Below are 24354 nucleotides of genomic sequence, written 5' to 3' on the forward strand. Positions count from 1 at the left end.
AAATGAGTGAAAAAGCCCCCCCACAAAAAAGACACTATTTCTAATCTAGTCAGTCATAGTTACAGGTTTTGTCCTTTATACTTGTCTTTTAATTCATAATGATTCATAACATAACTAAGACTTATTTTAGACATTTTATGCTTATAGAAGTTACTTATTGGTAATTTAGGGCAATAAAATGTGTGCACCTTAATTTCATTAAGCTGAATTAATATTATTATTATTAATTGTAGTAGGCGTAGTATGAAACCATTTGCTGCAGTTATACAGTGGATGGCGTCAGAGCCTTCCTACATGAATTGGGAAACGAAGAAGAAGAAGACTTCCCGGCTTGCAGTTCGGCGCGCGAACTTGGATTTTGTTAAATCCGCGGACTGTTTATGGCTCAAACATGGTAAGACACAGTTACACCTACCGTAACTATTTTCCTCTTTAACAAAATGTCAAATTTTTTTAGACGTGTCTGTGTGAGCCTGAATCTGTGCGGCGGCCTCCCGCGAGCTCGTGTCATTAAGTCTAAACTTTGCATTTTGGTGCTTAATTGCAGTCAAAGCGGTCGTCAGCCATATGTGGTAAACATGGAAGTGTCGAGCAGGTGAAAGTTATTATTATTTAGCTAATTCACTGGTGTTCGCTACTGTGTGGTAAGCCAAAGATAAACTAGCGAAACATGTACCTTCCCACGCTAATATGTTAGTATTAAGCGACACTAAAGAGAGGCGGTAGATAGGATTTATTATGGAGAGTCAACCATGGAAACAAACAGCTGATCTGTGTTGGCAGGAATCAGGCAGAGAGAAGCTTGCTGAGAGTTTTGGGAATGACTGGAGCAGCGGGAAAGCCAAAGCAGCCGATCTCTTTCAAGACTTGTGGAAGCAACTCGGAGAGTGTCACCAAAATGCACTTCAGGGTAACTGACAGAGTATAATGAATAAGTTTGATTTCACCACGTTAATGCTTCTTTTCATGTGTATTATCCGGGGTTCAGATGCCAAAAATAAACCTTCTTTGTGTTGTGTCATCATTGCATTTGTCGCTGTTTCTAGAACTGGAAGCAAAAGTAAGCAAGCTGAAAAAGGAGCGCTGCCTGTGAGTATGCCACTTTGTTTTTAGGACACTTGAGTCTTAGTATATTATTTGCGAAGGGTAAAGTGACATGTCCATTAGCTTTACCAGAGTTTGTTCTTTACAGAGATGCACAGAGGCTCGAAGTGTTTTACAATCGCAACCAGCAGCTCAAGGAGCAAAACAAAAACCTGCAGGATGCCATCACTCTCCTGGAGGAAAGGTAACTCACCCAAAGATGAAGGCATGTACACTCCACTGTTACTCCCTTTGTGACCACTCTGTTTTTAGTTTAAAATAGATGTTTCTTATGTAGAGCTTACAAAGACAAGTGTCATTATGTCACTCAGGACAGGTGTGGTTTCAAAGGAACTGGAGCAACATAATGCCAAAGGTGTATGGCTTAAAACCAAACACAAGAACAGCCTTTTCTGCATATTCCAGCTCTCCTCTGGGCTAAAAGCTAATGTAGCTCATATCCCTGAACAACATTTGGTGTGATCCACTGAAACAGTATGAAATGTAAAGACTGGCAGCTGTGCTTACTGTTTCCAGGCTCCGAACAGGAGAGTGTGATCGGTGCACCATCTTAGAGGAGAACCTGAAAGACGGTCAGGAGCAGAACCTGCACCTTATCAAAAAACTGAGTGAGTTCAGTCAGTGTTTTCATTTCAGTGTCTAACAGCTATTAACCAGATGTTGATGTGCATGAACCCTCCCTGATGTGCACACACACACACACACACACACACACACACACACACACACACACACACACAGATGTCTATATGTTGTGTATACAGAAGGAAGAGGAAGTGTTTCTGCAACATCAAGTTTCACAACTGTAGTATGCTATTTAATGTGACATGTAATGTAATATACTAGAATAAATAACCCCCCTCCCCCCCCCAAACAAACAAAAAAAAACCAAACCTTTTAAATATGGCCTCTCAGAGGCACAAGATTCTCAGTTTGTTCAAGAACAGATGAGAACATGTTCTTTGTGACCCTTTGTTTCCTAGAGAATGAAAGAAACCTGCTGGAGGATGAAAACAGAAAGCTGCAAGCTGAGCTGCAAAAATTAAAGATGTCTCGGTAAGCTGTGTAGCATTGATGTTGTATCGACATGTTGTTCTTGACATTGTTTATTAGCTGTTCTTCTGTTAAAGTTGCACAATAAAAATGTAAGTAATATTGTCTTGCAGCCGATCCAACACCTTGACCTTATCAGTTTCTCACATCATGGAGGAACTTTGGCCCACTCTTTACAGTGTGAGGGTTCTGATTCTATGCACACCTGTTTTAAGGTTCCACCACAGCATTTCAATGTGGTTGAGGTCTGGACTTTGACTGGATCATTGCAGAACTTTGATTGTTTTTTGTTTTTTTTCTTCAGCCATTCTGTTTTAGATTTGGTGCTGTGTTTGAGATCATTGTTGCATGACCCAATTTTGCCAAGCTTTAGCTGTCAGACAGATGGCCTCACATTTGACTTTAGAATACTTTGGTTTACAGAAAAGTTCATGGTCAAATTAATGGCTACAATGTGCCCAGGTACTGTGGCTGCAAAACAGGCTCTCCACCACCCTTCTTGACCCTTGGTAGGAGGTCTTTGTGCTGATGTGCTGTGTTTGGTTTTTACCAAACATGGCATTGTGCATTATGGCCAAACATCTCCACTTTGGTCTCATTTGTCCAGAGGACATTGTTCCATAAATCTTGTGGTTTGTTCAGATGCAACTTTACAAACCTAAGCTGTGCTGCCTTGTTCTTTTTGGAGAGAAGAGGCTTTCTCCTGGAAACTCTTCCAGACAAGCCATACTTGTTCAGTCTTTTCTAATCGTACTGTCATGAAACTTAACACGCTGACTGAGGCCTGAGGTTTAACTCCTGTTTCTCTGAGCATTGCACAGTCTGCTGTTAAAGGCATGAAGGCATCTCTTGACTGTAGACCTTGACAATGATACACCTAGCTCCTAGAGTGTTCTTGACTTGGTTAGATGTTGTAAAGGGGTTTTCTTAGCCAGTCATCCACTGCAATCATGCACTTAAGTTGTCTTCTGTGGTCTTTCAGGTGTTTTGGTGTTGCTGCGCTGGCAGGTGCATTCATTCCTTTTTAGGACTGTACCAGATTGTTGTTTTGGCCAATTCTAAACTGTTTGCTGTCTCTCTGATAGGTTTATTTTTTTAATGATGGCCTCCTTCACTTGCATCCCCATAGTTTTTTTTTAACCTCATATTGAGAGTTCCAGTGAAAAGATACCAAATACAAGTTCAACTCCAAATCTTTGATCTGCTTAATTTGTTATGCAGTAACAAGGGAACAGGACTCACCTGACCATGTAACTGCTTGTCAGTCGATTGTCCACTACCTCATTATGTATTGAGGTCCAGGTTCAGCGAGTTTTAAAGTTATGTTTTAAGTTTACTTTCAAAGTTTGTTTCCAGTGAAGCACCGCAGATGTTGTTTTTTTTTTTTTTTTTTTTTTTTTTTTTTCTTTTTTTTTTTTTTTTCTTTTTTTTTTCAGTTTTGAATCTCAGGAGGGCTCACCCCCAGAACAGGAAGAGGGCATCATTCCAGACTCCCCAGTCTTGCCCAGCTCACTGCCTGTGGTCAACAAACTGAAGAAAGCTAAAAATACAGACAAAACGAAGCGCGTTCGCTATGCAGAGGTGCCGCTACCACTGTCTAACAACTCGCTCTTCAATGGTTAGTGCTCTTTAAAGCAGTTTCCTCTTCCATCACCTGTCTAAAGACACACACCAGTCTTCTAATCTGATTTCTTTTTTTTTAAGAGCTAAACAAAGATCCTGATGGTGCCACAAAGACTCCTGGAAGAGCAGAAGTTCTTGTGCCAAACACTTGTGAAATGGACTCATCCCAGATCTCAAGTATGATTTCATATTATTATTGTTAAAGAAGTCAAAATTTGAAAACAGGAAATGCTGTACTTGCAGTTTCCAAGTGAACAGGAATTGGAAACAACTTTTTCTATATATATATTTTGATTTCATTGGAAGACTTTATCATTACTGGAAATCCTACAAGGGAAATTTGCAACATCTGTATGAAAAGCACCCATCATATCAGCCTGATTCAACAACTTATTAGGTTAATTCTTAATACAGCCACCTTTCTTATTTATTCTGCTCTACTTTTTAATTTTTCCATATGAGCAAAGTTGCCTCCTGTAGCTTTTAATACATATGAACATGACGGCTGTAAAGGTGTTTTTGATTTAACTCGCCTGTGTCCCATTTTAGAAGATGTGAATGAAGATGAAGAAGAGGCAATTGCAGAAACCTGTGGCCTTGAACTTATTGAAAAGCATCAGATGGTAGGTATGAGTACGATAAATATAATCCATCGTCTAATAAAAATGTAATGTGAAATCTTACCTCAGGTCTGTTCAAATGGATACGCTCTGTTCCTACTTTTTAATTTCTCTTTTCTTGTATTAGAAATCCAGGAAAGCCACAAGCCAGCAAAGAAGCTTAAGTACTCTCTGGAAGCATGAAGTTCGTTTAAAGTAAGCACAGGAACAGCTGAAATGTTCATCTGCTGTCTGTTGTGGCAGATGGACCCATGTGTGGAAAAAAATAAAGGCCAGTGCTACAACTATATCTGTTTTCCCCCTCTTAAAGGCCTCACTGCTCCACTCCAGACTCAACATCTGGAAAGTCTCCATCTCTTCTCCCGTGCATCAGACGGGTTGCAGAAGGTGGCACTATTTGCAGTGCAAAATGGGCAAAGGAGGGAAATGACCCAGAGGGAGGGGAATGCAGCCAAAAAGGAATCCACGAAGGTGCGGACAACCAGAAGGAAGGCAAACACATAGAGTCTGAACAGATCACCCAGACTGCCGTATCTGTGAGCAATCAATGCATCAAGAAGGAGCCACAGCACAGCAAGGCAAGAGAAAGTGATCACTGGTATTTTCAAATGCTAACAAAGTCTAGTGCCCAGGCTTCCATATAGCCATACTTTGATCCTTTCAAAATAAGATAGATGCCCAGTTTTTGTTGCATCCTTGTAGCGGTGACATTTCACCATTAATGTCATTATAGGACAAAATATAATGGTTTCAAAACACTGTGTAACAGATGCTTTTTATATTATACAGGTGGAGTTGGAACATAATGAGAGTACCAGTCAGAAGCCCAGTGCTTCTTGTACCCGTCCTGCTTTCAAGAAGCCAAATAGGAAGGTTAAACCGGATGCAGATGGGAAGAGAAGAACCCCTCTGCAGCAGCTGAATGCTTCACAAGGCCAAGATGAAGCTGCACATGGTGAGTTCTCTTCAACAGAGGTCATTTGAAGACCTTTAGATATTTCTGATTGTTGTACACTTTGAGGTATTTCTTCACAATATTCAGATAACTTGAATGTGACTGCTTCCCAGCTGAAAGGAGGCACACAGTGGAGCCTACGTGGAGCGTCGATCCCGCACTCGCGCTGTCAATGTATGACAGTGAGTGGAAAAAAGACGAGGTATAGTCACATGCTGCTTCATCCACTGAGTTCCTGTGCCTTATATTAGCAGCTAAGCTGCTATATGAACCTGAACTGAACTAGAATGTAGCCCTTTGTTAAAAATTCAAATAAGTTACAAATATGATCTTTTTTTTTTTTTTTTTTTTTAAGTTGCAGTTTTATTTTTAAACAAATATGACAGCTGTAATTGCTGATCTTGTCTAAGTGTGTTATTTTTGTGGTCGGCATCTGTCATGATAGTTTAGATTCGAGGTTTAAAAGTGTCTGAAAAATGTTCAGAAGTCTCATTATGTTCATTTCCATTCTGTATTTTTATTCCTTGATTCTACTACATAGAGGAGGTTTGCATCATTTACAGTTTAAAATAATTATTTCATTTATTACTGGACCTTGGTGCAGCCACCACTTGTAAATGGTGTCCCTTCACCTTCCCGTTAAACCAACTTTCTTTTGAGTGGCTGCTCAGCGTCCAGGATAAGGTGGGTGGGGGTTCTGTTCATCTCGCCCGAGATGGTCATATTAGGAGTACCCCCGCTCATTAACGTCATACAGACCTAAGAGTAGAAAAAAGTATCTCAAATGGAGTGTTGAGGGCAATTTGAAGCCTGAGCTCATGGGGATACTTATGCATACACTGACCTCATTATTTGTCCATATTTAATGTGAGCATCCATCATTTTAACAATATTTTAAATGTCATAAAAATAATGAAATCTATAATGCATTTGTTAAATCTATGTGGTCATTAAACTTCACTTGGAAACATTGTTTTAGAGTCTCTAACACTGTGTGTGTGTGTGTGTGTGTGTGTGTGTGTGTGTGTGTGTGTGTGTGTGTGTGTGTGTGTGTTTTTTCTAGGAAATGGATGAACAGCAGCATTATGGGGAGATGGCAGATACCGACTGCACCTGGGTCAGTCACAGCTTACTTCAGCGTCAAAGAGAGAACAGAGGAGACAGTGTGTCCGGTGAATTTAAATTACAGTTCTTAAAATTGCAGCCAATTGATTGGCAGCAAATTGCAGCACTTTTTAAAAAATATTTAAAATGTGCTGATTTAAAAACATTATTTTCAACTGTCCCCTCTCCAAGGACTCGGTGAAAAGGCAAATGATAGTTTGGATATCATGTTTGACACAACAGCTTATGGCGAGTACAAGTCTTGCAACAGTTCATGTTTGGGCCAGAGCCAGCCCTGTGATGATGAAGAGGAGGAGGACAAAGGTAAGCTTTTAGATTAACAGAGAATGTGTGCCATCTTGTCACTGGACTATTATTTTCAGATAGTTCTTATGGTTCACTTTCCATATTTTACTCTCTAAATAAGATCCTCCTGAAGACACTGCATGCCAGTCTAAAGCACGGTAAGAGACTGATCAAGCTTTTTGGATCTTTATTTGAATATAAGCTGTGATGGGTCGGGGGGGGGGGTCATGGACATAATCAGTTTGTTACAACCTGCATGTTTCTCCGGATTAGACACCCAGCGTTCGCACATGTAGCAGTCATTCGCAAAAAAGATGAGAGAAGAAAACTGAAGGGTACTACCTGCAAGGAGTGTGAAATAGTAAGTGTTGTGCACTAAGCTTAATAAAACTGACATGTTGTTCGCTCCGATCCTGTTATTAAATAATTCTGTTTACCCGCAGTATTACGCCCACCTGCCAGAGGAGGAAAGACAGAAAAAGCTGTCTTCTTGCTCGAGGCATCGTTATCTGTACATTCCTCCCTGCACACCCGAACACTTCTGGGAAGTTGGATTCCCGTCAACGCAAACGTGCATTGAAAGAGGTAATTTAACATTTCTGAATCCTGTCGAGCCTTTCAGTGCACGGGAGAGGATTGTACTGTCTCGAAAGCTAAGGCTTAACTGTCCTCCGTCCCAGGTTACATCAAAGAAGACAAGAATCCTCAGGAACGCTTACGGAGGAGACAGCCATTCAACGCTTTATTCTCACCAAAGCGAAGGAAGGAGGAGAACTAAAGATGTTTATCCATGAAACAGCTAATACCGAAGAATATTCACCTCCCCCCACCCCCAGTCTTTGAGTTGTATTTAATTTTGTTTGTTTGGTCGTTTGAGTAAATAAAGATTAGCCACCTAGTTATGGACTGTTGGAATTGTCACAATTTAAAAAATTGAGTTTTGTAGACTGAATATTATTTTGCTAGAATGTAAAAATGCTTGAGAATGAAACTGCAAAGCAATGAGGACGTGTGTACAAAAAGCTCATTTTATTTAGTCAGGAGATCAGAGACTCAGAATTACAAAATGAATTTGGAAAAATAGAATCTGCTTTGTCACACAAGGAAAAACAAGTCTTTGAGGTGAACTCGTCTAAATTGCTGAAATTCATCATTATACTTGAGAATCTCGCTCAGAATAAATCAGCAGGGCCTCTCCGACGTGACTGATGACCACACTGTAATCAAAAACAAATCAGGATCATAATGCAGCTTTATAAAATTACTAATGGCAAGAATTCAGATTAAAATGTTCAAAACCACATATAAGTTGAGAATAAAGGAGAAATCTGAAGCATGAAAAATGTACATTTGTGTATACGGTACTATTGTGCTGAATAACTGGGTAACAAAAATAGAGGTACTTGCCACAAAAGAGACGGCGCATTAACGCTCACAGAGAAAATAAATGGAGACAGGAACATGGCAGTAACCTGCAATCCAACAAGTCAAATCACATCAGTGTGACATCTATCATTAACAGATGTATGTGACGAACTGTTAACATGAGTTAAAAAAAAAAAAAAACCTGCAGAAAGAGTCGAGTCACCTTAGATAAAAAGATCCAGACCCCGAAGTGCTCGAGGGAAAGTCCGCTTTTTAATTTGACCGTCGCCAGCAGCAACAAAAAGCCCAGCAAAGCACTGAAGTTACACACAGTAAATAAGCTAAATTAAAACACAAGCCTTCATCTCTCCTATTAAACCCCTTAAAGGACTAGAACAAAAGTACTTAACATAAACGGTAAATAATAATAAAATACTCCAAGCCACTATTCTAAGACTTGAATAAAGATCTAACTAATAGCTAAGTATAATTAATTGAAGGCTTCAGCTTAATGCAAATATAATTTTTACCAGCAGCCTGGACTCAAATGACAACAGCTTTATTTCCACTGTATGCTAACTAATACTGTTTCTACCAGCAGCTGAGAGAACTGATGGTTTCACCTGAGGCAGCAGCCACAGTGAAATGTGTGTGACTGAAGGGAGGGGAACTCCAAGGCACCCGGGAGATCACCTGCATAAGGATGAGAGGCATAAACGTACATGTCATACCACTTACAGGGTCCCATTATGCATTTCCTTATTTTCTTTTACTTAAATACTGTTACATAGTTGAATGGTCATATTAAATGTAGCCAAAGTTTCAAATAATGAGCTCAGCGTATGAGTTAGAAGAGGAGGGATACTGGATATATTAGACAAAGGTTGTTGAAGACGGAGCTGCCAGGCAGGAGGAAAAGAGGAAGACCACAGGGAGGAGGTTCATAGATGTAGTGATGGAAGACATCATGAGATGGAGGAAGATGATCTGCTGTGGCAACTCCTAAAGGGAGCAGCTGGAAACGAGCATAATGGAACTCTATGCGACAAGTATTTTGCAGAATCTGTACAAGGTCAATCGTACCTGTTGGGTGAGAAGCAATGGCCAGCAGCAACACACTGTTGTTCAAAGGGGGGAAACAAACAAGATGTGTTGAAGGTTTCAAATGAACAGGACTCCAAATCACTTTAGATACCACTATATTTATGTATCAACATTTGGGGCTATAGCAATTCTTTATACATACTTTAAGTAAATGAATCCTCTCAAAATAAAAAATACTTTGATTTGAGGCTGAATCTTCAATGTTAAACAATTCTGAATTGAATCTTACCTGAACAGGTAGTTTATGCACTGCTGCTCAAGATCACTGCAACAAAGTCACAAAAGCAGAGTCTTCACTTTCTGATGTGCAGTAGAACAACTTTAAGCTGAGAACTGCCTCATATGTTAGATTAGGAAGAGACTCATCTGCTGCCATCAAAGGCTTAAACTCACCTTAGGTTGATGGACTTGTATTGAACTTGAAAGACGCTGTATGCACCTGAAAAGGTACATATTTTTTCCAATTTTCAGTGTTATTGCAATGACTTAATGCCATTAAAATGGTAAAAACGGGCTCTGATGTCATCTGGTTGAGTCATATTTTGACAGCTGTCAGCTTTATCTTCAGTTTCACATCAGGCTGGCGTCCTTCTCCGAGTTAAAAGTGTCATCTTAGACTTACCAACACAGGAGAGATGGCAGACAGCCCACAGGTAACCGCTGTGGTCAAACTGCAAAGTAAGGACGTGTGCAAATTAATTCGATCTATGACACCGACTGTAAGGAACCCAAAATTTAATACTGAGAGGGTTAATTACCTGAGGGTCATAAAGGGGAAGGTTGATGGCTGAAAACAGCACGAGGCATACGCTGTAAGAAGAAGATAAACATTTGCAGCCAGGCTGTTTAGTGAGACGTGTGAATGTCTTTGAGCAAAATAAAAATACATACCTGATAAATTTCAGCCACTGTGTTTTCTGCTAAAGAACGGAGAGAGCACGCACACTTATGAGAATCATTTCTGTCACAGTGCAGTATGCTAAGACAGCAGCGCTGCTTCCCTTATTTTCTGCTCTTTGCTTCCAGTGAATACAATTAAGAGCAGGAGTTTGGAGCACACATGTGGGTATACAATAGGCAGTGAATGCACTTACCTGTCTGTGGATAACCCTGAAGATCATGTAGCTAACGACATGAGAGCAATTCTGAAGCGTGAAGAAGAAGGGAATGTCCTGCATGGAGGAGAAACACTTATGTTTATACCAACATTATCACAGTAAAAGAAAATGCTAAATCAGCATATATACGCAAAGTGAATGCTGCAACAATCTGATATATTATTTTAAGTGAATTGTGCATTTGATCCTAATTCTCATGATGTTTCTTACTAAACGTGATAATGCCCGGGAACCGGCATAAATGTTTCCCACAAATAGGAAAGAGCCTGGAAGCCAGGACAGAGCTGCAGATCTGTAATGCAATATTAGAGCATATTAATTATGTGGAATTCTCATATGGGGGTCAAATACAAACCCTGCAGAAATCAGAGTCAGAAAAGTACCTGGTAATGCGGCTCATTTCCACCCATCCCAGCTTTCCAGATAGCAGAAGCAGGACAGCTCCGATAAATGTCTGCCATCTGGAAAGATGCATTTTTTTTGGTCATGTTAGTGAGCAGAAACAGACGGTTAATCAGGTGTGGAGCTTGCTTTATATCACTCAACAGGGTGAACTTAAGAAGTTAGAGTGTGCATTTAACAAAGATGCATAATTAAAAGAATTATGTATTTCCCTTTAAGAACACAGTTTCACCAGTTGCATATGAAGTCTTTATTTTCAGTTACTCACCCTTGAAATAAGGTTGGATAGGTGAATTTTAACACTGACAGGACAAACTACAAAAGAAAAGAAGAAAGTGGACTCATTTCATATGCAGCCAGTGTGGTACTGATCATTCCCATGCTCCATTACTGGGACCAGACCCCATTCAAAAGTCTGCCAGTTCAGTTTGAATACCTATGTCCAAAAACCTTTATCTGATACAACACGACTCAAACTATATGATAAGACTGAGCCTTCAAATCGGCATAACTGTGCATCCTACTCAGACTCTGCCCGTGTATACTTCCTGCACTTATTCCTATTTCTAATATCAAACGTCAATATTATGCTTTATAAAGCTGTTTTGTCTGGCCGGATTAGTAAGAGCATTTCCAAGGAATCTTTAAATTATAACCTCCTTTGAAAACTAGTAATTTTGACTCGTCTCCTCCCGGATACTCACCTTGTTCGTGAAATATGACACAACGAAAACAAGGCTAAAAGCGAGGCCGGTGATGTGTCTTCTCCACTGCATGTTGGCCTGCAGACACGCTGCAGCAGGGACATGATGAGAAGTATCGAAAAATAATAAGGCATTTAATCCATGGGTCGTTTTTCAAACTGGAGACATGTCAAGATCGGAAACTTCCCTCACTACATGACGCGTCAAGACGAAGGCAGGCAGAGATCGTCTGTGTGTGGGACGATCGTTCACTCGTCCACGTGCCTCACACACAACAAATGTGCAGGTGTTGTGCCAAAAGTGATTTTTGCCGGTATTTACCAAAAAATGATGCCTGTATGTAAACTTCTGTAAATGACTTGTTGCCCTATAATCTGCGAAATATCTCTCATTAATAATATAAAGTCATTCTGAGCGAGAAATAACTTTCCTACCGCAAGATAGAAGCTGCAATCACTCTGTGTCACTGACATTAACAGAGTGAGGGCTCTGCGCGCCGCATCTTTGGCTCGGAGACGGTCACGTGGGTTCCAGCAAGTTTCCGTGTTTACAGAGCTCAGACTGTAGTGGCGTGTCGGTGTTGAGTTTCAGAAGAGGATGCTGTGCGGTCATGGCGTTTTTAAAGACACAAGAACGAACTAAAGAAAGGTTTGTGTTTCTCCACCTTCTCTTAACAGGACGTTATTTTCCTCTGCGGGTTTACCCGGAGCTGCGCGGCAGCGGCGGGCTGTTTCCCTCGGCTGTGGCCGCCTGTCATTGTAGTGTCTCCTCAGCTAATGAGAGGCAGCTTTACTGTCAGCTGGGTGATACACTCTTGGTATTGAAGTGGACTCTAGTCTGCAGTGTAGTGTTACTTCGAGGCCAAAAGGTCCCGTATATAGAGGACAGAATAACCAATTAAAGCTTAAGCCAGAGTGTGGCGTGTATAAAAAATTATAATGTAACATTAGAATAATCAGCGGCTGCTTATTCCAGCAGTCCTTTAATTCTAAGCGACCTAATAGAAGCAGCTGTCCTCAGGCAATGATGTGTGTTTGAAACCGACCACCAGAGTGAGCTTTAAAAGCCCTGAAGCGTTCTTCTGTGTGGTGCAGCTCTAAAGCAGGACGTTGCATTTCCACAGTGCACTTTGATACACAGCATAGTTGGCAGGAAAAGGATTAGCTCACTTTTGAAAAATGGAGGATGAACCATTTCTTCTTCAAGTGTGAACTGGTGATTTAATTGTGAGTCAGTGTCATGGAAAATCTGCTTATTAGAGATTTTCTAATACTGGTGTTTCGGAACTGATGCAGCTTTTTATGGAGTAAAAACATCACCTGATGTTTATGATATATCTGATTATATTATTGAATGGAAACTTTTCTTTATAAAATAATTAACTTCCTGTGAAAGACCCCCATTGACACCACACTCCTGTGATGCTTGTCTGCTCCATAAGCAGCAGGATTGGAGCTCCACTGCTGGGCACACTAAATGATAAACACCACATTATAAACTACTACAGGCCTCTGCTTTCAGGGGGGGAAAAAATAATTTTTATGTATTTTGCTACATATCAGACAACACAAATCCCAATATCAACCAACAAATATCAGTCAGCATCTAATTTCATTAAAATAAACTGGCTTCTGGTTAACATGAAAGGTGCTCTTCATTGAGGATTTCTATAATAATGTGTGTGTGTGTGTGTGTTTGAATATACACTTACAGACACTTTATTAGGTACACCTTGATAGTAATAGCTTGGGCTCCCTTTACTTCTTCCTGCCATCAGAGGATGGGTACACTGTGGCCATAAAAGGATGGACACGATCAGCAACAATTCTCAGGTAGACTGTGGTGTTTAAACAGTGCTCAATGGCACTGAGACCAAAGTGTGCTGAGAAAATATCCCCCACACCATTACACCATCAGCAGCCTGAACTATTGATGCAAGGCAGGAAGGATTTATGCTTTTATGTCGTTTATGGCAAATTCTGACCGCGCTGTCTGAATGTCGTTCATGTTCATTTTCAGTGAGATTGGCAGTCTTTCTGTCTAATCTGCTAACTTGGTAACAATGCATTTAATTAAAGGTGATGATGCCAGTTGAGTAAAGGAAGTGCACGCTATAGTTTCTAAAACCACATTACTGTTCACAGTGGTTTAGCATATTGATTCTCAGCGCAGCAGTAAGCAGAAATATTACTGCAGCATTGCACATAGCTGAATAATCAGCTCAATAATCAATCAATCTGCAATCTGGGCTCCTGTCACATCAGCCTAACTTTTCCTTGCCCAGGTTCTCCACCTTCAGCAACCCGTACCCCATGCTCCAGCTAGCACTGCACCATCAAATTTCTAAATGCTTAAAAATGACATTTAGCACCAACTACAGTTTTTCAGATGCCCTCTTTTGTTCTCATGTTGCTGTTGGTTGTTTTCCAGGTTTTCTCTCTTGTTGCTGGATTTGGAGGAATATTATTTTGAGCAGCACACTGCGTACCACGGGACAAGCACTTTAAAAAAGGAGAGGTAAGTCAGATAATTAACAGGAGGGCTTCATCAGGAACTAATACCTTAAATCGCTGCACTGTAGAAGTGCAAACTGTGGAAAGCTTTTCTTGTGTGACAGTCCCAACCTATGTCATCACTTTGCTAAAATATTAAAAAAACTAATGGAAGTCTTGCACTCAGATATTCTTCTTGTTAGTGTTATTATGCACTCATATTTGTTTAAAGCTTTTGGGGCTGATTGTGGTTGCTCTGCGTTCTCAGGAACAACTGTTCAAATGCCATTTTATCCTGTAATGAAGGCTTAAAAAACCTGACAAAAAAAACCCCTGATAAATGTTGTGTAAGCTGGATGTGACCTAAAGGTTATGAGCCAGGCTTAAAGTAGCAAGTAAGTTTTGTTAATGTTAAAATGCACCTGACATCGAGCTGATGTAATATAGAGTAATGAAAAAGTGGAGTAAAATCTGCTCTGTACAATCAACTAATGGTTAACACGCTAACATCAGCTGTTTTCCTTCCAGAAAAATCAGAGGTTCATTCAAGATTTGTTCCAAATCTATCATATTTGATCCAGAGGAGCTTGCAGAGCCGATTATAAAGGTTTGTTTTTGGAATATTCTTTAAAAAAAAAAAGAAGTAATGAATAAAACTTAAGACAATGCTGCCAGCTAAATGTTTAAATTGTGCATTTTGTAGATAAAGTTAACATTGATTTTTATAGGCAGGTTGGATATAATGGAAAAAAAAAATTCAACCCAGTATTGCACAGTATTTAGTGCATTTTTCTGGGATTTTGCACTGACGTCACCATGTGTTTAACCATCTTCGATCTCTGTGCCTTCAGATTCCTCTGCGAGATTGCAAGAAGATTGAGTTTGAGGAGGAAGAGAAGAACCCTTTTAATGAGTGAGCACAGTTTTCTCTGCATGCTCAGCTCACGTGCTCATGTGAACAAACGGGTTTGGTTACGTGGTGTGTGAATGCAGTCCAGCTGTACTTGGGGAAAATAATTTTGTAACTTGCATCTGCAAATTAGTGGGCTTCATGTCGTCTTTATGTGCTCGAACAAAAAAAATTTACGTGCTACTACTTTGACTACGACATAATGCTGATGCTGTTATTAAGCAGAATCATTTTAGTTTTGATGTCGTCATTCTTATTGTTCATTATCTGATTTGTGTTTTGCTCACAGGCCTAGGCCATCAGCAATATCTGTTTTATGCAGGCAGGTGAGTCATGGTGATGTTTTTGTTTTTGTTTTTTTTAAAGATATTGCCCTCCAGAGAGGCATCAGTTTTAATATACGGGATTTGAAAGCTCAGATTGATCCTCTTTTGTTTCTGTGTGCCATTGTTTTGACGAGTTTTCAGTTAAGTGCACAAAATTCCTTTTCACTTTCATTTTCAGGTTATTTACATCAAGGAAAGCAATGTTATCGCGCCTTACAGAAATGAGAGGGTGAGTCAGCTCAGCGTGAGCTTCCTCTCATGTTTACATGCTCACAGAGACTTGTTTGTGCTGAAAATCTGGAATGTCACTATCACACAGCCTGGAACAATAATGGTTATTGAATCGGTTTTATTACTCATTGACTTCACTGCTACAGAAGAGAGAAATCTGAAGGTACAACTTTCTCACGATGAGTCAGACCTGAATGATCACCCCCTCGGGAAAAATGTGGATTAGTTGGAGTCATTTGAACACTCTTTAACTTCACAGTATTTTCTGTACTATGTAATGGTCAGCGTTAATTTCTGTAGTGATTACCTTAAAACCCTGCAGGACATTTTTAGCACCGAGAATTCTGAAACAAACGTGTCCTTTTATTCAAAAGAAACCCTCTTCTGTTCTTGAATCAACTTGTCTGATTGCACTGGCAGGAAGAAAAGAAGCTGACCTTTCAGTTAGAAGTTTGGAGTAAAACGGAGGATGTTGTCCAGACGATACTTCAGGTATGCCGCGATTACACAAATGGTACAAATACCGCTTTTTTTAGCACAGTGATTGAGTTACCTGTGTTTAATGACTCAAGCTGTTAAACAATCAGTGTTTTGCAACATTTTGTGTCAGTGCCACATGTGTGTTGTGAAATGCTTTCGTTCATCTTTGAAATCTGTTACATTTTTGCAGCTCCACAGGGCTTCCTGTTTGGAAAAACTTGGGGACCAGACTGCAATGGTAAGTCGATCTTTACTCTCAGGCCACGGTAAGCCTCAAAATTAGCTCCAAACTTCAAATGCTGACAAAAATCTACATCATGAAACAATTTAAAAAAAAAAAAAGGATGCAAGTCAAATTTTTCTTAAATAAAGGTGCAGTGGGGTCCACCTCACTGTTTGAGAACCACTCCTTGAAACCCTGAAGATGAGGAAACAATGAAAATCAAGTGCAGAAATAATCTGTTTCCGTTCCTCTATTTTTTTTTACCCCACACAATCGTTCCTCTTTTGGTCCATTGATGACTTTAAAATTATTGGACGTAACCATTGCATAACCATCCAAGACCAAACCTGTATTTCTTTTATTTCTAGATTGCTGCCAATCTGCAATCACGAATGGCAAGGTCTTCATTTGACAAAAACTGGTATGTAGATGTCAAACAGATGTGTATTTATAAGCTTTTCCTTGACTTACTTTGATTTGTGTCATGCACGGCTTAAATTCAATATAGTAATCACTGTATAAAATTCAGATGTTTTGGAGCGTACAGCAGGGGAGGACTGTGATGTTAATCTGCTTTGAAGCTTTCAGAGTGTTACTGAGATGCCTCACATGGAGTGTGCAGTGGAGATGGTCATGCCTCTGGTGTGCAATCCAGGCCATGTCTGTGTAACAAATAAAAACCTCTACTTCCAGCCTCTCAATGGATATCCGGTGAGCTGAGAAAATAGGCAGTATGCCGGCCAGTTTGGTCTGGCAGTTTATTAAGCTGAACACCAGTAATCTCTTCACAAATTAATTGTAATTAATGCATGACCTGTCCTTTCAGGAAAATGTGATTCAAATAAAGCTGCACGAAGTCAGGAGAATCTACAAAAGACGGAATGGCCTTAAACCCCTTGTGAGTGCCAAGTGTGACTAATGTAGCTTCCACTTCTTTCTGAAAGTTTGTTTTTAACCGTTTGCCTTAAAGCCACAGCGCTGTTTAGATGGATCACATAGGTTCAGGTGTTCGGTCTCTCCCTGCTCAGGGTCTGGAGGTTTTCTGTTCTGAGAACGACTTCTGTTCAGACATATACCTGAAGTTTTACAGCACGGCCGACAGAGATGAAATCTACTACTACATCGCAAGTTTCCTGGGTGAGAAAATACAAACCCATTAATTAATGTTTCAGTTGTCTTCACTTCATTACATTAATTTTGTCCTATAAGCTTGAATTCAGCAGTAGTGAACATCCTGTATTTAAAGGTTCCTTGTGGAGATTTTAGCCTCTACTGGTGCTTTTCTAGAGCTGTTTATGCCTTTATCAGGCAGAAATGTACAAAGTCTGATGTTAGATTTGAAACTGCATGAAAATGGAGCTGTTAATTGTGGGAAGGATTTACAGTGAGTGATTGTTCCTTGTGCACCCACATCTAAATTTAAACTGAATGAAATGCTTCTAGAAGTAAGTACGTGTCTGTCAAGGATAATACAGCAATATATTATAAAAACTGAAAAATGATATTTCACACACACTGATATCATAATACATCGTACATGTTGCGGGTCATTTATCACGAGTTCAGCCCTACTATGTGCTGAAGAAAATCTTTTTTTTTTTTGTGTGTGTGTGTGTGTTTTACTGATCAACAGATGGCAGTAACACATCAATAATCAAGGTTTTTAGCAGTGTGCTAATAAGCTGACAAACATTATTATTTTTACTTGTGGTATTTTTAACCCTCACCTACAGCCATCACTAAACAGTGAAAACTGTCAGTGCGTGAATACATAGAAGTGACATATGAAAAACTGCTGTCGCCTTTGAAAAGCAATACTGGTAAAGCTTCATTCTTCATTATTAACTGAACCGCTTAGTTGTGCTGTTTTTGTCTTTGTTGCTCAGAGAACCACATGACCGAACACACAGCAGAGAGTTACATGTTGCAGTGGCAGCGCGGCCATCTCAGCAACTACCAGTATCTCCTCCACCTGAACAACCTGGCTGACCGCAGCTGCAACGACCTCTCGCAGTATCCCGTCTTCCCCTGGGTCATTGCTGACTATGCCAGCACGCGATTAGGTGGGTCCACAGGTCGTTGCGCCTTTCTTTTTTCAGAGTTATTGGTGGTTCTTGCTGCTTTCGTTTCTCACTGTCAGGACTTTGTTTCTCAGACATGACTAACGCTGACACATTCAGAGACTTGAGCAAACCTGTGGGAGCCCTGAACAAAGAGCGACTGGACAGGCTGCTGGTGAGACTTCACTGCTGGCACTGTGATTATCTCTGAGAAGCTCCTCATTAACCACAGAGCTGTTCTCTTGTTCACAGGCTCGCTACAGAGGTATGCCTGAACCTTGCTTCATGTACGGCAGCCATTACTCATCTCCAGGCTACGTCCTTTTTTACCTCGTCAGAGTCGGTATGTGACACAATTAACATTACCTATCAGCAACAAGATGTGTGGAGCCAAGAGATTTTATATTTGTGTGTTTTGTAAGACAGTTAATTATGTCCTCCTGGGTAAATTTGATATTGCTTTCTGTTGTAATAACAATAACATGTAACAGTATAGCAAAGTTGAGACTTAGTTTCTCTTAGTTTCCAGTTAAAATCGGTTGCTTTTTAGCTGCAGTCATTTGTTCCAATAAATTAAAGACAAGTGGTTTTTGATCTTTCAGACTCTGCCTTTTAAATTCATTTACTGCCCTCTCCTCCAGCTCCAGAGCACATGCTGTGTCTCCAGAATGGCCGCTATGACAATGCTGATCGAATGTTTAATAGGTAACTCTTTTTAAATCCTTTCAAATATTTTAACATCAGAAAAAGTCCTTAATTTGTGCACATACACTATACTGCCAAACGTATTCACTCCCCCATCCAAAGCATTGAATTCAGGTGTTTCAATCACTTCCGTGGCCACAGGTGTGGCCGCTCTCAGGAGCTCAGTGAATTTCAGCGTGGTACCGTGATAGGATGATACCTGGGCAACAAGTCCAGTCGTGAAATTTCCTCGCTAATAAATATTCTACAATTTTAATTAGCTGTACCCGGGCAGGAAAATATAAAAATAGTAGATAAAAAAATATAAAATACAAATCCAAGATACAAGAGCCAAATAGCACATTTAACTATAAGCTGCCTTATAAGCCACCACAAAAACATTTCTCATTCGGAAGGTTATCTGTAACACCTGTCTGAGACTTTTAAGGTGTCAAAGTCATATTTCATGATTTAAAGTTGTTGTATTTGGTGACATGTTGTGGTTTTTTTTACAGCATAGGTGAAACGTGGAAAAACTGCTTGGAGGGAGCAACTGACTTCAAGGAGGTGAACATCTTAGTTGTCACATTTTCAGGAATAAACCGATACTTCCTGTCAAAGAATGCCATTCTTGACATGTTTTTTTTTTTTTTTTCCTCTTCCTTGTATGTATGCAGTTGATCCCAGAGTTTTATGGAACTGACTTCAGCTTCCTGGAAAATGCACTGAATCTTGATTTGGGAAGAAAGCAGAATGGAAGTTTAGTTGGTGATGTTGTTCTCCCACCGTGGGCCACAGGTGGAACTTTTGTTTGCCAGCTTTCCGTTTGACCCTGTGATATTAGAAGTCACATGAAGAAGTAAAGTTACCTGTTTGGTCATTCTCTGTGCTCCTGTCTTTATCATTCCTCCAGACGCCAGTGATTTTCTGGAAAAGCATAGGGCCGCCCTGGAGAGTCAGTATGTGTCAGAACACCTTCACGAGTGGATCGACTTGGTGTTTGGCTTTAAGCAGAGAGGCAGTGAAGCTGTGGCAGCTCACAATGGTAACCAACATCTACCCTTAGTATGAAAAGTGCAAAAACATGTCAACGATTACTGTTTGTCTCATCGAATTTCTTTCTTTGTAAGTGTTTCACCCACTGACCTATGAGGGAGGGATCGACTGTGACAGGTACAGGAAGGAAAATCCAGCAAGAATGACTTTCGTGTGTGTGCTGCGTCATTCATCTAATGTTTCCCTTTTACCTTTTATTGTGGGAAGCATTGAGGACACTGATCAGAGAATCGCCATGCTGACACAGATCCTGGAGTTTGGCCAGACGCCCAAACAGCTGTTCACCAGCCCTCACCCTCAGAGGATCACCCCGAGGTTTCAGAACATTACGCGAAGCCCCAGCATCAACGCGCCTGATGGCGAACTCTCTCCAGGTAACACTGCACAACATGCAGAAGTGCACGATAGCCTCTCGCTGTCCCTGCCCTGCAGAGACAGAGGTTTGTCTTTCATGATGTTGGTAAAGTGCAATAGCAGCTGTTTAAAGCCCACAGTTATGTGTAGAAGAATGGTGCATTTACAGTACATGAAATACTTGAAGTGTTCTTTCTCTGGTTTTGCTGGGGCAAAAAAGGAAGCAGCATTATCATAATATGTTTTTCTTAACCATAACCAAGGTCCCCGTGTTGTTTTGCAGCCTCTCAGGGTGAGGACTCGTCCTTCGAAGATCTCACTGAGGAGGGCAGGAAGTTGGCCTGGGCAAACATGGAAAGTTTGAAACCCATTTCCAGCTGCAAGATCCATAAAGAGTAAGTCAGGAGCCTTTCAGCTGGGTGCAGTTAGAGCAGAGTACAGATATAGCCACAGTGCTAGTCCATATACAGCAGAAATGAAAGCAAATATGAGGAAGTGCATGCAAAGAAAGAAGGTAACAAGCAGCTGCAGGAGTTTCCTTCATAAACACAAAACTGTTTTCAGGGCTGCTTCCTGCAGCAACACGCTGCTCTGTTATTCTAAATAAATTCTCCATTTTATGTTTTTTTTTAAAACTACATATTTATGCATGGGATGCTTTTTAAGTAACTTTCTTCCTGATAAATGTGCAGAGCTGTGACGGGCATTGCTGTGTCGCAAGATGGATCAGCTATTTTCTCCACATCTCAAGGTTTGGAAAACGTCTAAACTGAGAAGAAACATAGACTGCTGTAGAAATGCAAACAGGATTCAAATACAGGCACTGACTCTGCAGCAAAATATATATATATTTATATATGCTAAGTTTCAGACTCACTCTTCATTCCAGACTCAACACTTAAAATGTTTTCCAAGGAGCTGAAAGACTTCCAGAGAAGCATGTCCTTCTCTAACATGGTATGCTCCCTTGTTCATCTCCCTCTTTGCATTTTTTCTTATGATCTGCTCCTTTCCTCTCTAACCAGGAAACCACTTGACTGTTTTTCAGGCATTGTCATCATGTTTAATACTGGCAGATGGTAAAACTGTGGTCTGTTCTTCGTGGGACAACAATGTGTATGCATATTTATTCTTTAATTTAATGTGGTTTTCAGAGAGGTTTTGATGGTTTCTCGCTGACCTACACACTCCTCTCTCCTAGTTATTTCTACTCCATCCCGTACGGCAGGCGGCAGGACACTCTGATGGGTCATGATGATGCTGTCAGTAAAATGTGTTGGTTTGATGACAGACTCTACACAGCATCCTGGGATTCCACCGTCAAGGTAAAGATGAATGATGTTTTGCAGTATGCTGTCAGCGTGTTTGTTAACGTTTTCCATTAAAGAGTTATTTTGTGATTCAGAGACATTTAAGGGTTTAGGAATCATGCTAACAGTAATCTGAGAACATAGTTTTACTTTTATAGCCTTCTTTCACGTATGTTACATTGCTGGCTTATGATTATGGAAAACTGACCTCGATGCTCGTTCAGAAAGGAAGACGACTTGTTTCAGTGCCGCCAGATGAATGGGAAGCGTGTCTGAAAGAGGAGTGTGATGAACCTTTACAGCCGTTTTCTGTGTGACCTTCACAGGTCTGGGAGTGTGCTTCTGAAAGCTTATCCACTCACAAGAGATCCCAGTTTAATTTGCTGGCTGAGTTGGAACATGATGCTGGGGTGAGTGACAAAAGTAACTGCAGCTACAGATGTTGGTAGGTTTCCTCAACATCTTAACATCTGTATGTGTATTTAAACTGTTTAGTAAAATCACTGCTGTCACTTCACTTTTTGGGGGGAGTTGGGAAACCTCACATTTGTCAGACACTGAGAAGTTTTAGCAGCATTGAATACATTCGCTCTCTAACACCCATATTCAGGTGAATACGGTGGGTTTGAATCCAGCTGGGACTCTGCTGGTGTCTGGCTGTAAAGATGGGACCGTCACCATCTGGGACACCAGCAGCTACGGAGCTCTGCAGCAAGTCCACTGCCATGCTGGGACCATCCACCACACAGCTTTCAGTCCTGGTTTGTGCGAACACAGAACTTTCAGTTTTACGTCAAACATCGATCTGCTTGTAAAAACTATGAGTAAATAATTCCTTTCAAATGGTCAATCCAGAGCTCAATATTTGGTTCAGGACAGTTAATCTGAACCTGAGAGCTCGTCAGCACTCTCCTTTGGAGCGGCTGGTGGCTCTTAGATTTATTCTTTTTTATGGATCAAACTGAGCTTTATTACCGAGCAGAGAGAAGAAAGAAATGGCAGCACATTAAACTCCCAGACTCACATTTATTGTCCAAAGATCTATAACTGTGTGCGCGTATAAATCCAGGGGGTAAATAATAGGCATGCTGATTTTGCATCCTCAGATAGCCGACACGTTCTCAGTGTCGGTGCCGACTCCTGCATGAAGGTTGTCGACGTCCAGACGGGAATGGTGATCTCCTCTGTGAAAGCTGAGGAGGAGCAGAGGTAAGAGACCTTCTAACCACCATGTCTGAAGCTCCTAAAAGCTTAACTGAAAATCTGATTTTGTTCTGTGCTTGCACAGGATTCATTCATTCATTTCTTATGAATCCTTTTTTTCTTCTTTTTGGTGCATTTAAAACTTCTTCTCATTTCACTCTGAGCTCTGCACTAATCCCACCCTTTGAAAATGACTCATTCCACAATCACCTTGTTCACCAGTATTGCAAGTCAAAGCATTTAGCAGCATCTGTGTGTGCGCGCAGGTGTTTCTGCTGGGACGGAAACTCGGTGCTGTGTGGGGGAAAGTCTGGTGACCTCCTTCTGTGGGACCTTCTCACCAACACGGTCACCAAGAGGATCTCTGCACACTCAGGTGGAACTCATCTTTCCACGTTTAGCCTTCAGTAATCATGTTCAAACTTCTGTTGCTGCTTTATTTATTTGATATTAAAACCCAGTAACTAAAATGTTGGCAGATTAAAAAGAGAAAAAAAAAAGAATTTTCTATATTTGAGATTTTTGCTGCCAGTTATGTGTAACTTAGCTAGAGGCCAGACATTGCTGCACGTACAGAAAAATGACATTTGTATAGATTATTATTATTCATAATATTGTTATTCTAAATGTGTTCTTGTATACACAGGCGCTGTCACAGCCATGTGGATGAGTGAGCTGTGCACCACAGTGATCACAGGCGGAGAGGACCGACAGGTAATCTTCTGGAAGCTCCAGAGTTAAAGTTCAGACTCTGCTGGGGAGATAAAGACTCAGTGCAATATACTGGACAACACAAGCCAAGTATCCTGCTGACTGCCTTTGAAAAGAGACTCATGAAAACACACTGTAAATGGACAGCGTCTCAGAGGAGTCGGCGGGGGACGACTGCAAAGTCTCAGAACTGTTTTTAATCCGAAACCAAGCAAAAGGTCACATGCAGTCTTGTTAGTCGTCATTATTATTCGCATATTTGGAGAAAATGTCCATTCGCAGTTTTGTGCATGAGAGAAGGAAGCAGGCGTGTACATGCCTGATATTTTTCCCTTCTGTTTGTAGCCCGTTATACTTATGTGTGCCCCAATTTATTAATTGTTATACATCATGTTGCTGTGCTCTTTCTGACCTCCCTCCACAGCTCCTTAAAGGATGCAGCAGTTATCGTTAATGGATGGATGGTACACTGCTTTTTGTTGTTTTTTTAAAATAAGCAGTCATGTTTCACTTGCTTTATATGCATTTTAAGCTTGTGCATTTTCAATTTACAGTGTCTATCAGAGCTTTATGGTGCTCAGGTATTACTATAATTATTAAATCATGGTTGCCACTAAAAAAAAAAAAAAAGTGCCTTTTTTTTGTGCCTCTGAGGATTCAATAAATGAACTTGAGTTATTCTGGGCTGCAAAAGCAACAACCAGCACAGAATACAGAACCAGTTGTTTTGTTTTGAAACAGTCCATTCATTTTCAGGGCTGTGAAAACTGAGAGCAACTGGGGAAAAAAAAAAATCCAGTAACTTTACTGAGTGACTATAAAAAATAAAACAGCTTCAACTCTTCTGGGAAGGCTT

The 24354-nt window shown here is 40.5% G+C and overlaps 3 protein-coding genes across 5 annotated transcripts; 2 read left to right on the plus strand and 1 right to left on the minus strand.

Moving 5' to 3' along the window:
• The first annotated feature begins 277 nt into the window (after positions 1-277).
• Positions 278-7651, plus strand: rbbp8 (retinoblastoma binding protein 8). 2 transcript variants are annotated; one of them, XM_030756484.1, is made up of 19 exons: positions 278-394; positions 784-910; positions 1047-1089; positions 1193-1288; positions 1621-1712; positions 2088-2160; positions 3594-3775; positions 3862-3957; positions 4330-4403; positions 4528-4595; positions 4711-4978; positions 5190-5355; positions 5469-5557; positions 6419-6527; positions 6652-6783; positions 6884-6923; positions 7039-7126; positions 7209-7350; positions 7446-7651. In XM_030756484.1, exons 1-19 carry the CDS (start codon positions 392-394, stop codon positions 7541-7543), a joined length of 1986 nt encoding a protein of 661 aa, XP_030612344.1. In that variant the 5' UTR covers positions 278-391; the 3' UTR covers positions 7544-7651. The 2 variants fall into 2 exon arrangements, with proteins under 2 accessions (XP_030612344.1, XP_030612345.1); XM_030756485.1 differs by having other exon boundaries at positions 6887-6923.
• A 143-nt stretch (positions 7652-7794) lies between these two features.
• Positions 7795-11662, minus strand: tmem241 (transmembrane protein 241). 2 transcript variants are annotated; one of them, XM_030757003.1, is made up of 15 exons: positions 11459-11662; positions 11023-11069; positions 10736-10813; positions 10563-10644; positions 10329-10406; positions 10126-10151; positions 9993-10044; positions 9857-9905; positions 9628-9673; positions 9464-9499; positions 9214-9248; positions 8754-8823; positions 8354-8447; positions 8173-8237; positions 7795-7982 (listed from the first exon to the last, which is right to left on the minus strand). In XM_030757003.1, exons 1-15 carry the CDS (start codon positions 11528-11530, stop codon positions 7919-7921), a joined length of 894 nt encoding a protein of 297 aa, XP_030612863.1. In that variant the 5' UTR covers positions 11531-11662; the 3' UTR covers positions 7795-7918. The 2 variants fall into 2 exon arrangements, with proteins under 2 accessions (XP_030612863.1, XP_030612862.1); XM_030757002.1 differs by having other exon boundaries at positions 10126-10154.
• A 315-nt stretch (positions 11663-11977) lies between these two features.
• Positions 11978-24109, plus strand: nsmaf (neutral sphingomyelinase (N-SMase) activation associated factor). The gene is made up of 31 exons (XM_030757001.1): positions 11978-12106; positions 13889-13975; positions 14479-14557; positions 14802-14863; positions 15150-15186; positions 15365-15415; positions 15838-15909; positions 16088-16135; positions 16489-16541; positions 16702-16831; positions 16947-17018; positions 17149-17257; positions 18007-18183; positions 18276-18355; positions 18433-18523; positions 18822-18885; positions 19380-19431; positions 19542-19662; positions 19778-19909; positions 19995-20037; positions 20128-20294; positions 20558-20669; positions 20967-21025; positions 21164-21231; positions 21323-21390; positions 21476-21599; positions 21911-21994; positions 22195-22345; positions 22691-22793; positions 23054-23163; positions 23434-24109. Exons 1-31 carry the CDS (start codon positions 12069-12071, stop codon positions 23526-23528), a joined length of 2739 nt encoding a protein of 912 aa, XP_030612861.1. The 5' UTR covers positions 11978-12068; the 3' UTR covers positions 23529-24109.
• The last annotated feature ends 245 nt before the right edge of the window (positions 24110-24354 follow it).

Source organism: Archocentrus centrarchus, chromosome 20, assembly GCF_007364275.1.
Source record: "Archocentrus centrarchus isolate MPI-CPG fArcCen1 chromosome 20, fArcCen1, whole genome shotgun sequence".
NCBI classification, from domain to species: Eukaryota; Metazoa; Chordata; class Actinopteri; order Cichliformes; family Cichlidae; genus Archocentrus; species Archocentrus centrarchus.